Below are 15,914 nucleotides of genomic sequence, written 5' to 3' on the forward strand. Positions count from 1 at the left end.
AAAAGGGCATAAAGCTTAAGTCACGCAGCAAGTGTTAGAGGTGGGATTTGAATTGGGGTCTTTCTGACTCCAAGTTCAGCTCTCGATCCATTCTTCTCCATTCATTCAAATGGACTTGTCTACTCTCTCAGAATGCTTTCTATGAAAACTACCCTTTGAATGTATTCTTTTAAGTCATAATTAAATGTTTTACAATTCTCAGTCAGTTGTATAAGCAAGTGAAATTTTCTTCTATATGTTCCCTATATAAAGTAGGGGGCAGCTGGATGCTCCATCAGTGGATGGAGAGCCAGGCCTAGAGATGGGAGGTGCTGGGTTCCAATCTGGCCTCAGACACGTCCCAGCTGTGTGACCCTGAGCAAGTCACTTAACCCCCATTGCCTAGCCCTTACCACTCTTCTGCCTCGGAACCAAGACACAGTATTGATTTCAAGACAGAAGGTAAGGGCTAAAAAAAAAAAAGAAAAGGAAGTATATGAAATAAGTGTTACTTGTTTCAGGGACATGTCTAGTGAGACTACAAGTGTGTAGAGGAAACTAGCCATTTGTTGCTGCCATTGTTTGGCAATTTTTCAGTTGTGTCTGATTCTTCATGACCCATTTGGGTTTTTCTTGGCAAAGATACTAAAGTGATTTGCCATTTCCTCCTCCAACCCATTTTACAGATGAGGGAACTGAGGTCAACAGGATTAAAGTTAAGTGACTTGCCCAGGGTCACCTAGCTAGAAAGTGTCTGAGGCCAGATTTGAATCCAGAAAGCTGGATCTTCCTGACTCCAGTATCCACTGGGCCACCTGGCTCCTATACTGGGTAGAATTTTCTCAGATGTTGATCTTGGGGAGAAGCTAAAGGCTTTCATCCCTTCACTTGAGATTTATGCACTTTGAATATTTCTGAATTGGAGTCACCATCACAAAATCCATGATATGAAATTGGGCAGCAGAGTTGGTGGAGAGAGTTTGAGGCTTGCACCCAGGAACCGCTCACGATTATAACCTGCTTCCTTCCGATTGAGGAGCTGCCTGACCCTGGGCTGGTCCCATACATTCTCTTAGGTGCCTCAGGGATCTCCTAAGGACTTCTTTATTAGTTGGGGTCAGCCATATTGGGAGTCCCTTCCTGCTCAGGGTAAAGACATCATCTGTCACATTTCCAAGTTCTCTAGAGGTGTCAGGGCAGCATTTAGATGATTTTGTAGATGCTGTTCACGGTAGCCACAACTTGAAAATCTATTTTAAATTCCATGAAAAAATCTCCTTAATTATGAGAGGTGCTTCTGTCAAATTGGAAGGTATGTGAGTCCAATCTCAATGCTTTCTTTTGTCTCCCACCATGTGGGTGGGGATATCAAAATATCATTTGTCTGTTTTGTTAAGCCATTTGTCCTCTAGAAAGGTGAGTGTAATAATATAGGGTATTCACAGAATCCTGAGCTCATTAAGCTTTGTTGTAGTTGTTTCAGTCCCATCTGACTCTTCATGCCTCCATTTTGAGGTTTTCTTGGGAAAGATACTGGAATGGTTGGCCATTTCCTTATCCAGTTCATTTTACAGATGAGGAAACTGAGGCAAACGGGTTTAAGTGACTTGCCCAGGGTCACACAGCTAGTAAATGTTTGTGGCCAGACTTGAACTCATGAAGACTCATCTTCTTGATTCCAAGCCCAGGGCTCTATCCACCATGCCACTTAGTTTATTAGGCTTATAACTGCACTAAGACTTTTGGAATCACCTTGCTGTGTACTAGTTTAAAGAAAAATAAAGAAATAAATTGAAGTAATGAACTATTCCACCCTCCCTATTAAAGTTTAAAACAGCATTCAAACTTTTGAGACACTCTGTATATGTGTACCTTTTGGGGAATGAATTTAGGAATTAGTATCTCAATTCAGCAATCAGTCATGTCTAATCAGTCTGGAACAATTGTGCAAAGAATTGGAGAAACACTGGAGAAACAGAGCGGGTAGTGCACATATCCCACTGATAGGAACTGCTTGAATCAAAACAACTCTCTTTGTACTTTTTCCAAAGGGAAAATTCCTTGGTAGAATGAAGAATACAAATTCCTATCTTAATACCGGAATGGAATTGTCCTACATATTCTCTTCATTTTTGAATTTACTTTTAAAAAATCCTCACCTTCCACCTTAGGATCAATACTGTATATTGGTGCCAAGGCAGAAGAGCAGTCAAGGGCCAGACAGTGGGAGTTAAGTGAGTCTCCCTGAGTCAGACAGGTAGGAAGTGTCCGATGCCACATTTGAACCCAGGACCTGAAGATCTCTGAGCCTGGCTCTCCATCCACTGAGCCACCTGGCTGCCCTTGCATTCTTTTTATTTGAAATGAACTTCTATGATATAATTTTAGAATGAATGAAGCAGGGCACCAGTTCCATTTCCTGTAACCTGAAGTCTCTGAGTCAGAGATCTTTGAGGATGCAGTCGAGAAGGCACTAGATGGCAGCAATCCATTAGTGAAATGTGATTGTCCCCCTAGCAGGCATTTGGAACACTAAGAAGGGAGAGAGCCCGGGGCCAGAAACTAAGCTGGGGAAGGCCACCGAGGGGAACAATGGCTTCTTAGGTTCAACAGGGGAGGGGAAATCTAAAGTTGGGAAAGCTCTACAGAGAAATCAGTACACAGCAAGGATGCATTGTGGGTGGCCACCATTTTGGTCTTTTCTTTTTGGTCCTTTTTTAAAAAATCTTACCTCCCATCTTGGAATCAATACTCTGTATTGGATCCAAGGCAGAAGAGTGGTAAGGGCTAGGCAATGGGGGTCAAGTGACTTGCCCAGGGTCACACAGCTGGGAAGTGTCTGAGGTCAGATTTGAACCTAGGACCTCCCGTCTCTAGGTCTGGCTCTCAATCCACTAAAACACCTAGCTGCTTCCTCTTGGTTCTTTAAAAAAAAAATGGATACTAATAGATGAAGGCATAAAATAGATTTGGAATCACAACTAGCTGGCAAGGGAATTGGAAAGAAATGGGTTTAAATCTCACCTTTAAACTTTACTGGCTTGGGGCAGCTATAGTCCTGTGGATTGAGATCCAAGGCTTCCTGATGGCAAGTCTTGGGTTCAAATGTGACCTTCAATTCTTCTTGGATGTGTGACCCTGGGCAAGTTAACTTAACCCTCATTGCCTAGCCCTGATCCCTCCTTGGCCTCGGAACCAATATTTAGTATTGATTTTAAAAGAGAAAGTATGAGTGTGGGGGAAAACAAAAAGACTAAGAAAGTAGTTTTGGGGTACAGGAAGGTCATAAAGGGTTTTAAGCATCTAAGGATGTTATATTTGATCCTGGAAGTGATAGGAAGTCAGTGGAGTATACTGAATGGGGATATCATCTGATCCATGCTTTAGGAAGAGCACTGTGATAGCTGAGTGGAGGATAGACGGGAGTGAGACTTTTGGCAAGCAGATTTACCGGGTTATTGTAATAACCCAGGCATAAGGCGAAACCTTCTACACTTGTTCTCTTTTTCATTCATGATTCAGTCATTTCAGCCATGTCAGACACTTCATGACCCCATTTGGGGTTTTCTTGGCAAAGATACTGAAATGGTTTGCCATTTCCTTCTCCAGCTCATTTTGCAGATAAGGAAACTGAGGCAAACAGGGTGAAATGACTTGCCCAAGTCCCACAGCTAGTGTCTGAGGTCAGATTTGAACTCAGGAAGATGGGTCTCCCTGACTCCAGGCCCAGCATTCTATACACTGTGCAACTATGAGACAAAGAAACTGTCTCTGCTTTTCTGTTTTTGTATCCTCAGCACTTGGTACCATGCTTTGCACATAGTAAGTTCTGATTGTTCTAGATAGCCAGCCATCTGCCTCAGTGGAGGGGGTTTGCACACCAATTCTTGCATTACCAATTCTTGATTCTCAGAACCTACATAAACGATTACTGGGCCTTTCGGCATTGATGGGCCACCAGAACTATGCACAATTAAATCACACCTTTTTATTAAATTGTATTCATGCAATAACGCTTATAACTTTTAATAATGACAAAGAGGGAGGGCAAAAGAACCAGTCATAGCCAAAAGGTCATGGGTCACAGGTCCTGAGTAGGAAAGGCACATGATTGACCACTTAATTCAACAGAACAAAAGAAACCAGGGCACAAAGGGAAACACACCAGGTTGAGACACTAAAAAAAAAAAATTTCAAGTGAGTTTGTCTTGGAAAAAAACTTTAGGGGGTAACCTTTGTTTTCTCCCCTATAATTTTCCCCTTTCATCTCATTCTGAGCTAAGTCAGCTTTGATCCCTGACATAAAGGGAGCCTGACCTTACCTGACCTTCCACCTAAAACCAATGAAGAATGTGTCCAAGTATTTTGGAAGCTCAACTCCAACCCTTCCCCCTGGGCCTTTCCAGGACTCTAAGGACAAGTCGAGAAGGGTAAATGCTGGCAGTAGAAAAGGCAGAAAAGAATTCAGCACCGAAGATTTGCAAGCTTTAGCCAGAGCCCCAAGGGGCAGCCACAAAGGGAGAGAGAGGGTGGTGAGGATTTCCAGCAATAGTCACTAACTAGGGTTTGTGAGGTAAGGTAGGTTCGCCTACATTGGGCTCCCAAGTGGGCTAAGGGGAAGGAAGCAGACTGAGGAGGTCCAGGTACCCCAGGAAGCGTGGGAACATGACATTCTTCCATGTCTCCTGTGCGTAGTCTTTGCCTAGAAAACATCTTTCCCCCAATTTCACCTTCTATCTGTTGACCTAAATGTAAAGGGGGGGAAGGACTCAGGCAGGAAGATTTGTGGGTGTTTGCTGGGGGTGCCCTTTTCAGGGGGGCCAGCCTCCCCTTTCAGAAACCTCAGAGCTTAGGGAAGAGTTGCTGTTGGTCTCTGGCCCCGGAAGGTGACAATGACTTTAGCAAAAAGAAGTTCTACATCAAGAATGATTCTGTGTGCTTGAAGCAATTAATTTCCTTCTGGAGGCCAACACGTTCCTTTGAACACCAGAGCTTTGGATCTAGACTGGGGCCTCTTCCTATTCTCACTGGCTGGGGAGAGTGAAGGGTTCATGGCTCCTAGAAGGTGAGGCAAGCTGGGAATCTTCATGCTACATTCCAGTACAGGAGCCAGCCCTGGACAGCCCGAGTGGGCTACGAGGATTGCTACGCCCTCCCACAATCCTGGGGGCTGCCGTACCCCGCTGGACAGGAACCACTTGGTGGGGGGCAGCAGGTGGGATGTGGGGGTTGTGAGTGATGAGCGAGATAGCCCCAAGTCTTCCTTATCTGCCTTCATCCACTCCTTGTGCCTATTTGCAGAGTGTAAGCGCTTAATGCTTCTTGATGGAGGATGGGGAGAGATGGGGCAAGGAAGAGCCCCTCTTTGCTACAGACTAAGCAGTCTGTGTTAAGAGTCATCTCTCTAAGTGGTACTTTTAAAACTGTGCCCTTAAAAGTATATTAAAACCTGCCACTTGTCAAATGTTAGTTCTGCTTTATTTGAATGCATAGTAGAAGCCTAGGAGGAAGGGGGCCAGACTCGGAAGCCAGCTAAATCACAGAGGTTTACCAACTCAATTTGGATTTTGCCAGCATAAAGAGACTGGGGGCCTGTAGCTACGTACTTATTAGAGATGAGTTTATTTGAGGAAGAGGAAATAATCCTTGGAGAAATATCTCAAATAAACATGATCCAGTGGCTCCTGAGATGAGTGTGAGTCAGCCATTCCCGCTCCCCACTTTCCCTTCAAGGCAGCCACTCCAGTTTGAAAGGAAAACGACACCCCAGAACGGAGTGAGTAGCTACAGAAGGGCTGGAGAGACAAGGAAATGAACCCTAGGCCCACGACTGATTTTATGGTTTAGTCTTCTTTGCCTCCCTTTGCTCTTAGAGAAATTGGATCTAATTCTCCATACCTGACTGTTAAGAAAGGAAGGGGAGGGCTGAAGAAGTGCAAGCAGCTGTCCTGCAGACATTTGCAAAATCAAAACCTATGGGAAGAATCATCCTTGAATGCACCCCTTGAAAGGTGGTAGCACACAGGTTGGGCACTAGCTCCATTGTAAGCTTCCTCTTGGCACAAGATGGTCATAGAAATGCTGGGCAGGAGCCCACCATGCCAGGAATACTCCAGATTTGCTTTAAGGCAGGGAGCCCTCCTTGAAAATGAGTACTAGGAAAGCTGAAGGTTTCATCAGCAGACATTCAAGGCAAAACTCATCTATGAAGACAAAATCCTAGAGGTGCCTGCCAGTATTTGGCAGGCTGGGGACCCAAGTGACTCAAGAAGACCTAGCCCTTGTGGGTGTCAGATAGAACTACCCTCATGTCTATTCAAGTAGAAGGGTTGGGTTTTTTTTTTCTCTATCAAAAAACAAACAAATAATCCTTCCCTTCTGTCTTTGAATCAAAACTAAGTATTGAATCAAAGGCAGAAGAGCAGTAAGGGAAAGGCAATGTGAGTTAAGTGACTTGCCCAGGGTCACACAGCTAGGAAGTGTCTGAGGTCAGATTTGAAGCCAGAATCTCCTGTCTCCAGGTTTGGCTCTCAATCCACTGAGTCACCCAGCTGTACCCAATTGTGTCCACATTCAAAAAAAAAAAAAGCATCCTTGGACAGTCACTGTTGGAGCACAGGGTGTCAGCTTAGGTTTAAGTTATCAAAGAACAGGGATTAAATGCAAAGATGTGTGGCAAACCTCAGCCTATTCCCTCAGCTTTGCCAACTCAAATGATCTCATTGTTCTGGGACTCTGGACCAGCTTGCAGCCATTGTCAGAGTAAGGGGAGGTGGAGTGGATACTCAGGACAAAGTCTTGCAGGTAGCTACCCCAATTTCTTGTGCTAGTTCATATCCCCCCAGCTCCCTGAGAGGGGTGAAGAATCACCTCTCCCTCTGATTTGTCATGGAGAGGAAGAACAGTTTGTATGCTGCTACCCATTATCACAGACGACAAAATTGGAAGGGAGAGTGAAGAGGGGGCTTGGGGAAGGTGTTCTATGAAGCTGTTGAAAAAAGGAAAGAGAGGAAGAACATGTACCTGCTTGACCACCATTTCCCCCTAGGTCTTGCTGCCAGGGAGATTCCTGGGGAAGCTGCTTCCTTCTTAAATTGGCTTAACATGTCTGAGGCTGCTACCCACTAGGCGCCGGTGAGAGTGGAGGGAATGAAGGGCCTTGAACCCAACACTCCCTCCCACCCTGAGCCTGGAAAGCACCATTTCTGTAAACTGTATTTGAGAGAGGTGGGAGAAAGAGAGACAGAGAGAGACAGAGAGACAGAGAGAGACAGAGACAGAGAGAGACAGAGAGACAGAGACAGAGACAGAGTCAGAGTCAGACAGAGAGACAGAGAGAGAGAGAGAGAGAGAGAGAGAGAGAGAGACAGAGACAGAGACAGAGACAGAGACAGAGAGACAGAGACAGAGAGACAAAGAGAGACAGAGAGACAGAGATAGAGTCAGACAGAGAGAGACAGACAGAGAGAGACAGAGTCAGACAGAGAGAGAGACAGACACAGAGAGAGACAGAGACAGAGAGAGAGAGACAAAGAGAGAGAGACAGAGACAGACAGACAGAGAGAAACAGAGAGAGAGACAGACACAGAGACAGAGACAGAGAGAGAGAGACAGAGACAGACAGAGAGACAGACAGAGACAGAGTCAGAGAGACAGAGAGAGACAGAGAGAGAGAGAGAGAGAGAGAGGAAGAAGGAGAGGAGAGAGAGTGAGTATACATGTGTTTGTGTTTGCATGGGGGAGAAAAGGAAGACATCCCAGCAATCAACTCTGCTTCCAATTAATCAGTCTCTCTCGGCACCACTCTCTTTCTTCCCTGATCAACTCAAAGCTTTTAAACACAACTTAAAATTCCAGGGGCTTTCTGGTCTTCCCTAACTGGCTCTAACCTGTACAGGAAGAATCAGGGATACCCCACTGGCAGTCCTAGGTCTGTCTCACCAAAGGCAGTGCCATATCATGACCTGCAGAGGTATGTGGAGGGGAGACCTGGGTAAGAGAGGGGTAGAGTGTCCCTGTAGCTTCTTCCTTGCAACTTCCTAGAAGGCAAGGGACAAGGAGGAGGATGTGCCCTGGAATGAGCTCTTCCACAGAAAGACATACAAGAAAGGGCAGCAGCTAGGAATATGGCACCCTTGCCACAAAGCCTGCTGTCCCCCCCTTATAACCAGTTGCAGCCTGGTAGATATACTTTGGGGAAACCTCAGTTTTTGTCACCAGCCTAGGACTGAACATGTACAGCCGATGAGCCCCAGGGCCACTGGGTTCCAGAGTCTCCTTTTACGGGCCCTGAAGGAGGGGGCAATTTCTGTAGGTCAAGAAGGAGGCCCTGCAATGCCAGGACTAACGAAGGCAGTGCCTTGGCAAATGGAAAATATGACTCTAAAGTCCTGCCTTTTAATTTAAACACAGACCAAACAAAGGAAGGAAGCATGAACACTAAGGCTCAGTCTGTGCGCTCCCCTCACCCCACCATAGCACCTCCTCTTCTGACCTAAGCCACTAAATCAGGGCACAATGAGGGTGAGTGACTCTTGTTAAAACAAAAATCATCACGCATCCTTTCCTTGGCCTCTTCTTTCCTCCTCCCCCAACTTCCCAGTACTCTGCATTAGGGCAATAAATATCCTGCCAATCACTAATACAGAGCTGCACAGAGGCCAACCTTGGGCTTCTTTCCTTACACACGGGGGATTCAATACCCACAAGAAATCTCATTTTGATAGCATAAGAACTAGTAGGCATCTCATCCAGGCCTATCATCCTCTTTATCTTGGGGAGTCAGAAGTCTGGTTTCAGTTGTCATTTGGAAGAATAAATCACTTAGCTAGAGCTTGAAGCCCCCACGGTCCTTCCTCTGGGAGATGCTCCTGAACAATTCCTCACTGGATAGTGCAAGGAGAGAGAGTCTCTCACAGAAGTAAGCACCATTCTCCCACCACATCCGTATCAGTATTTTTCCTGATGTAGTTGCCTCTTCTGCCCCAAACCAGGAAAAAGGCAAAGATATAATACTGAGCCAGAAAGAAGTGTGGGAGGAGAAAGAAGAGTTTAAAATGGGAAGACTTGATCTCTGTGAGTGCTACTCTGACCAAGGTTGGGGAATGGAATGAGTTGGCCATTCCTTTTTCTGACAAGAAATACTGTTAAATGAATAACCTGCCTGGGGCTGTGGAAGGACAGACAGAAGCCCAGTTCTGTCCATTAACACAGATTATTGATGTCTCACGACAAAGGAAATTTGGGAGTGATATTCTAATGTGGGAGTTGGGTTCTGACATTGTTCCCTTCTCCCATCTTCACTCAACTATTTCCAAATCATCAGGACAACATCCTGTCCTAAGGCCCATCTTTTAATTGGGCAGGATAATGCTCTGCAAAGGGCAGGGCTCACAAAGATGCTGGGTTTGGTCTCTCAGAAAGAACTGGTTGCTTAGTCCTAGGTTAGGTGATACCAACAGTCTGCTGCCACATTGGCTAAGGAGAAATTGTAGCAGATGGGTAGATGTCAACTGCTCAGCAGCAGTACTCTTAATAAGGGAAAGAGCAGGGAGCAGGGATTATTTTAGGACAAGGTGGAAGGAAAGTATACAAAGAGACTATAAGGTCTTACCCCAAGATCAACCACATAGAATGGAAAATGCTTCCTTCATCCCTGGCTATACAAGTGATGATCCTTTGAAGCATACACCCAATCTGCTTAGATGCACTCCTATCAAACCCTGAAGTTTGACAGAGCTTAGGATATAGGATGATTGTGCACATAGGTGCATCATGTATTTGTCTGACAATGCAGGATAGAGTCTTAGACTTTAGCCAACACAATCTACTCTTTCTTTCTTTCTTTCTTTCTTTCTTTCTTTCTTTCTTTCTTTCTTTCTTTCTTTCTTTCTTTCTTTCTTTCTTTCTTTCTTTCTTTCTTTCTTTCTTTCTTTCTTTCTTTCTTTCTTCCTTCCTTCCTTTCTTTCTTCCTTCCTTCCTTCCTTCCTTCCTTCCTTCCTCTCTTCCTTTATCAAATAAACCCCATACATCATCCTGGAAAGAGAAATGGCCTCTTGTGCTTCACCCACTTTTGGTCTCTGAGATGGCTAGAAAAGGGAAATGTAAAGGGAATAGGGGATAAGGGTGGCAGCTGGGATTTGGAGCACCAAGGCCAATGGAGAGGGTCCCTCCAATCACTAGTGCTGCTTATTGCTCCTAGATTCAAGCCATCATATTTGAAGGGGGGAAAACATGTGGAGTCAAATGAATATGGAAGAGAGTGGATCAAGAATTGTCCTTCAATTTAAAGACAGAGTCAAGTTAACTTCCTGCCCTGTGCTTCTCTCCCATGGTGGGGGTTGGGAAGCCTGGTCCAGGCTGGCTCTAAAGATGGCCACAGAAATATTCCCTTCCTATTCTGCTCTTCATCTCCTTTCCCCACATCATACCCACCATGTTGGGCTTGAGTTCATCAAATAACAGCAGTATAACGTGAAGCCCAAGGTCTCTGCTTATTGAAGGTGTGCACCTGATTCCTGTGGCTTATTGGTGTATGCCAGTAAGATATCCAAGTCCTCCTCCTCCCACTGACAACATGTGGGCCAGAACCTGCTTTGATGAGTCCATTCCTGGTGTATTCCTTTGACCACTGGTGACCTTTATTCCTGAGGGCTGGGAAGGAAGAGCACCGTCTCTCTCCCTTGGACTCCTTCCCCTGCCCTCCCATCTTCTGCCCTGTTTTCCTTTGCAACAACATAGAGAAGGTACAGCAAGGAGGGCTCAACTGGGCTCCCTCGCCCTGGCAAAAATCCAGTGGTTGACAAACATTTTGCTTCCAGACCTCAAAAGGGAAGGAAGTGAGGTCCTTAAGTAAGGCCCAGGAGGCGATGAAGGATGGTGAGGAAAAAACCCAAACCAAGCCAAACCAAACCACTGCCCCGAATCCTTCCTCCGGGTACCTCTCCGGGCAGGACAAGGAGACAACACGATCCCGACAGGAACGTTACCTCTCCCTCATTTCAATGGCCCCTCATGAGGATGTGGTAGAGAGTCGGGAGGGTCAGAAAGGAAGGACCTAGGAGAGAACCCCATGGTGGCCAGTTGGTCCCCACAGCATGAGGAAGGGCAGCTTCCCCAGGAGGTGCCCGAGTGTCCTTAGAAAAATAATTCTGAGTCTGTTCCTGGTGGGGAAGATGTTTCCTGAGACCACACGGAAGCAAAGGCCGCGTCAAACAGTCAGGAACAGAGTGCTGGTGAGGCAAAGAAAGAGGGAGACTGGAGAAGTGAGCCGCTGGGGCTCGGCCGGGCTGGGATTAAGGCTGCAAACGTTCCAGGTACTGGGGCAATGGGTTTTCCTTGACATACTTCTGAATGTACCAGCAGGTCAGGTGGGCTTTCAGATTCTCCTCCACTACAAAGTCCAGGGCAGCCTTGACATCCAAAGGGGGAGAGAAACAAAACAAAACGGAAAACACATCATCAGCATCCAGGAAAACGAATCACTGAGTATTGTTTTATTTAATAGGCTTGTTAGTAATAACTGATAAGAAGGGGAGCTTCATCGACAGCACTTCACAAATATGCACTCGTCCTCCAGGCCCCGTGCTCGGACAGTTTTGGGCAGTGGATCTCCTTCCAGCTCTCCTCTGGGAACCTGCCTCATGGTCTGTAGTTGCCTAGAGCTGTTTCAGAGACATTATGAACCCATCAGCTTGCGATGCCCCACACTTTCCCATATCATCAAGCAATGACAAGAGCTTTCAGAAGTGGAAAAGACTGGGGGCAGCTGGGTGGCTCAGTGGATTGAGAGTCAGACCTAGAGATGGGAGGTCCTGGGTTCAAATCTTGCCTCAGACACATCCTAGCTGTGTGACCCTGGACAAGTCACTTAACCCCCATTGCCTGGTCCTTACCACTCTTCTGCCTTGGAACCAATACATAGTATTGATTCTAAGATGGAAGGTGAGGGTTTTAAAAAAAAAGAAGTGGAAAAGACTGAAATATAGGGGGCAGCTGGGCAGCTCAGTGGATGGAGAGCCAGGTCTAGAGATGGGAGGTCCTAGGTTCAAGCCCTTATCATTATTCTGCCTTGGAACCAATACACAGTAGTGATTCTAAGATGCAAGATGAGGGCTTAAAAAAATAAAAAAAAAAAGACTGAAATACTTGAGTTTCGCATTTTGATTTTTACTTGCCTTACACCTGGATTTCCCTTCATTTTGGCTCCCTACTTCTCTGGAAGGGCTTAAGGACTGTTGGGGACAATCTGAGGTATGCTGCCTCTCACTGTCAGTAAATCCATCCCACTTTCCTAAATGAACTCCCATTTCTGGACTCTCCAGAATCCTCATTTTTTTCCCCCCACCACATTTCTACCCTGAGAAACCTTCACGCTGGGTCCCTCTTTTCCTTACTGGGGATTCTCTTCCCAGGACTGTTTTTTAGGAAGGACACCAGCCAGGCTTTACCTCAGAATCGTCCTTGTCCTTGCCCGTCTCATTGCCCCTTTCTTTTTCTCAACCTCTCCCCCTATTTCCTTATGTGTAGTCTTTCCTCAAGAGCAAGACTGTCACGCTTGCTTGTACTTGTATCTCAAGTCCTTCTCACAGTTCCTGGCACAAATAAGCACTTAATAAATGCTCTGTCTTTAAGAACAAAAATAGGGGATTGAGGTCGGGTCTGTCTGGTGGTCTGGCCTGCCACTTGGAGACCCAGTTGGCACTTGACTCGACTGTAACAGGCTCATTGATTTAGAGCTAAATAGATGATCTAGTTTTTATATTTCAAGTATTAAATTAAATTTTAATTTTAAAATCACACCATCGTTTTATAAATGAAGAAATAAAGGTTCTGAGAATACATAGGCAGTAAACAGAACTATGAAGGGGATCATTTGCTATAGCAGAAATAATTGTTCTATGCTAAAAAGAAGTCGGGATAGCCAGGCAGCCCAGTGGATAGAATGCTGGGCCTGGTGTCAGAAAGACTCATCTTGGGATATGATTGGGGATGTAGACTCTAAAGGATCACTCTATTGCAAATATTAATAACATGAAAATAGGTTTTGAACAATGATACTTGTAACCATGGGAAAACATTCTAAATTAATTAAGTAAATAAAAATAAATAAAATTGAAACATACATAAATAAAAAAAGAAAGACTCATCTTTCTGAGTTCAAATCCAGCCTCAGACATTGACTAGTTCTACAACTGTGGGTCACTTCACTATTTGCCTCGATTTCCTCATTTGTAACATGAGCCAATCACTCTCATATCTTTGCCAAGAAAACCCCAAATGGGGTCACAAAGAGTTGAATATGACAGAAAAGCAACTGAACAACAATAACAAAAAGGAAGCAAAACTTGAAAGTAATCATAATGATTGGTATGGATTTTGGAAAATATATAAGAAAATGCATCTTCTTGATAAAGCGGTGAGGGAATATGAGAACAGAATAATGTATACACTTGTCCAAAACAGTCACTGAATCAGTCATTTTAATTTTTTCTTTGATTGGGGAGATAGAGGCCAGGAAATCGATATGGCTTTTTAAAACTTTTTTTAAAATGTATGATTTTAAAAAATAAATTCTTTTTTTTTAAAGAAAGAATTGTTATGGGGGATGGGGATGAGGAATAAGCCTTTATATAGTGCCTACTGTGTGCCAGGCACTGTGCTAAGCATCTTTATAAATATTTAATTTGATCCTCCCAACAACCCTTTGAAGGTGGTATTCTTATCACCGCCATTTTACAGTTGAGGAAACTGAGACAAACAAGGCTTAAGTGACTTGTCCAGGGTCATATAGCTATATGTGTTTAAGGCTGAATCTGAACTTGGTCTTTCCTAACTCAAGACTCAGTAAGCTCACAAATGCCAGTTAAATTGAATCCAATCTACAAAACTGCCCATTATTTTCAACATGTATATTTTCAAAACACATATTCTTACATTCAAAAAGACATCTACCTTGTTTGTAATATTCTCCATAATGATCTTAAGGCAATCCAAGATCCCCAACCCATCCCCTCCATTAATAAAAATTTAATGATGTTCCACATGTTCCAATTATTAAGGCAGGAAAACATTGTAGTTCATTCTAACAACCTTTACCTTCCATCTTAGAATCAATATTGTATATGGGTTCTAAGGCAGGAGAGTGGTAAGGGCTAAGCAATCAGGGTTAAGTGACTTGCCCAGGGTCACACAGCTAGGAAGTGTCTGAAGCCAGATTTGAAGACAGGATCCTCCATCTCCAGGTTTGATTCTCCATCCACTAAGCCACCCAGCTGCCCCATGTAGTTCATTTCATAAATAAGCATTCTCAATCCAAGGCTGAAACATTTGCTAAAATTTAAACTTGCCACCCCCCTCCCCCAATCCTAATCATTCTTTAGGGCAAGAATAGATGCTTTAAGGCAAGCCTAGAACCTTTAGGGTTTAAATAAGACAGAATGAAAAGAGTCTAGAAACAAGATGAAGAAAGAAAAGTCTATAAACTTGGCCCCCGAGACAGGAAAAAGCTTGGTTTCCTCTCAGTTAAGAGATGGGGGGGGGGGGCAGCAGGTGCAGAATGCCACATACTCTGCCAGATGGGCTTACTCTGTTGGTTGCTTGCTAGAATTGTTTTTCTTTAGTACAAGGAAGAGTCCATTTAGTGAGAAATCATACCTGAGAAATGATCGTTGCTTAAAAAAAATTACATAAAAAACTTTAACAAAGGGATGCCAGCGGGTTGGTTTGAGGTTTCCATTTCCATGAGATATGAAGTCAAGGGTTGGTGCCTGATTGGCAGTAGGTGTGCAGGCACAGAACACTTGAGAACAAACACAAGCAATATAGCAGAAGAACCTTGTCCATCTGATTCCGGCTATTTCATTCCATCTGGTTTTCATTGCTCAGATGATGAGAGCAGAGACATGCTTTATAAGAGAACTAAGCAACCCATCCCATATTTTCACTTCATCTGGACAAATGGACCTATCGTTTTCATCTTAGCATCTTGTGTGGCCATCTTTGTTCTCATGGGATGCACTCTGTCACCTGGATGCTTTAGTCATTTCAGTCATGTCTGACTCTTCATGACCCCATTTGGGGTTTTCTCAGCAGAGATAATGGAGTGGTTCGCCATTTCCTTCGCCAGCTCATTTGACATATGAGGAAACTGAGGCAAACAGGGTAAAATGCCTTGCCCAGGATCAAATAGATAATAAGCACCGAAGGCCAGACTTAAACTCATGAAGAGGAGTCTTCTTGACTCCAGGCCCTGCAGTCTATCCCCTGTACTACCTAGTGTAAGAGTTAAATTAATGTCCAATACTTCAAGTATTATTTTTATAAAGTTTATTATCTGACAAAACAAAACCACGTGACTAAGTTTCTCTACCTGCTCAAAATTCCCTGCTCCACCAATGCCTGACAGGAAGGAAAGAGAAAGAGATGGACCTCCACCCAATTTATATCCTGTCTACATAATGACAGGAAGTGAGTGGGGTTCTGGGAATCGTAGTTTTTTGGGTAACATATTCTAATTACATACTAGCTAATGCTAAATATTGGCAACAGTAATTATTATCATTATCTAATGAGATGCAGGATCATAGATTTCACACTGGAAGGGACACGAGAGGCCACTGAATCCAACAGCCTCTTTTTATAGGAAGCAGAGGCTAAGAAGAGATTTAAGCGACTTGCCTAGGGTTATGGAGAAATTGTAAAGGGCAAGATTTGAACTTGGGTCTTTCTGCCTCCTAACCCAGGCTTCTTACCAATAAGTCACCTTATTATCTTGGAGACCACGTTCTTTGTCCTTCTTCATAGACTGACACAGATGTGTATCATCACTGTAGGCAGATCTTTGGAGGGAGTCATTTCCTGAGCCCCCGAGACCATACAATCAGGGTGATCTTTATGGCTACCTTTCCATTAGGGAGTATCGTCCTGATAAAGCT

At 44.3% G+C, this 15,914-nt stretch overlaps 1 protein-coding gene across 1 annotated transcript in view; it reads right to left on the minus strand.

Annotated features, from left to right (window-relative positions):
* Positions 1–3,947: 3,947 nt before the first annotated feature.
* Positions 3,948–15,914, minus strand: part of NATD1 (N-acetyltransferase domain containing 1) — a 60,382-nt gene continuing 48,415 nt past the window's right edge. The window contains exon 3 of the mRNA XM_001364013.5: positions 3,948–11,390. Within this exon, the coding sequence (XP_001364050.1) occupies positions 11,274–11,390 (117 nt within the window). The 3' untranslated portion in view covers positions 3,948–11,273. The remainder of the gene's footprint in view (positions 11,391–15,914) is intronic.

Source organism: Monodelphis domestica, chromosome 7 (genome assembly GCF_027887165.1).
Source record: "Monodelphis domestica isolate mMonDom1 chromosome 7, mMonDom1.pri, whole genome shotgun sequence".
Classification (NCBI taxonomy): Eukaryota; Metazoa; Chordata; class Mammalia; order Didelphimorphia; family Didelphidae; genus Monodelphis; species Monodelphis domestica.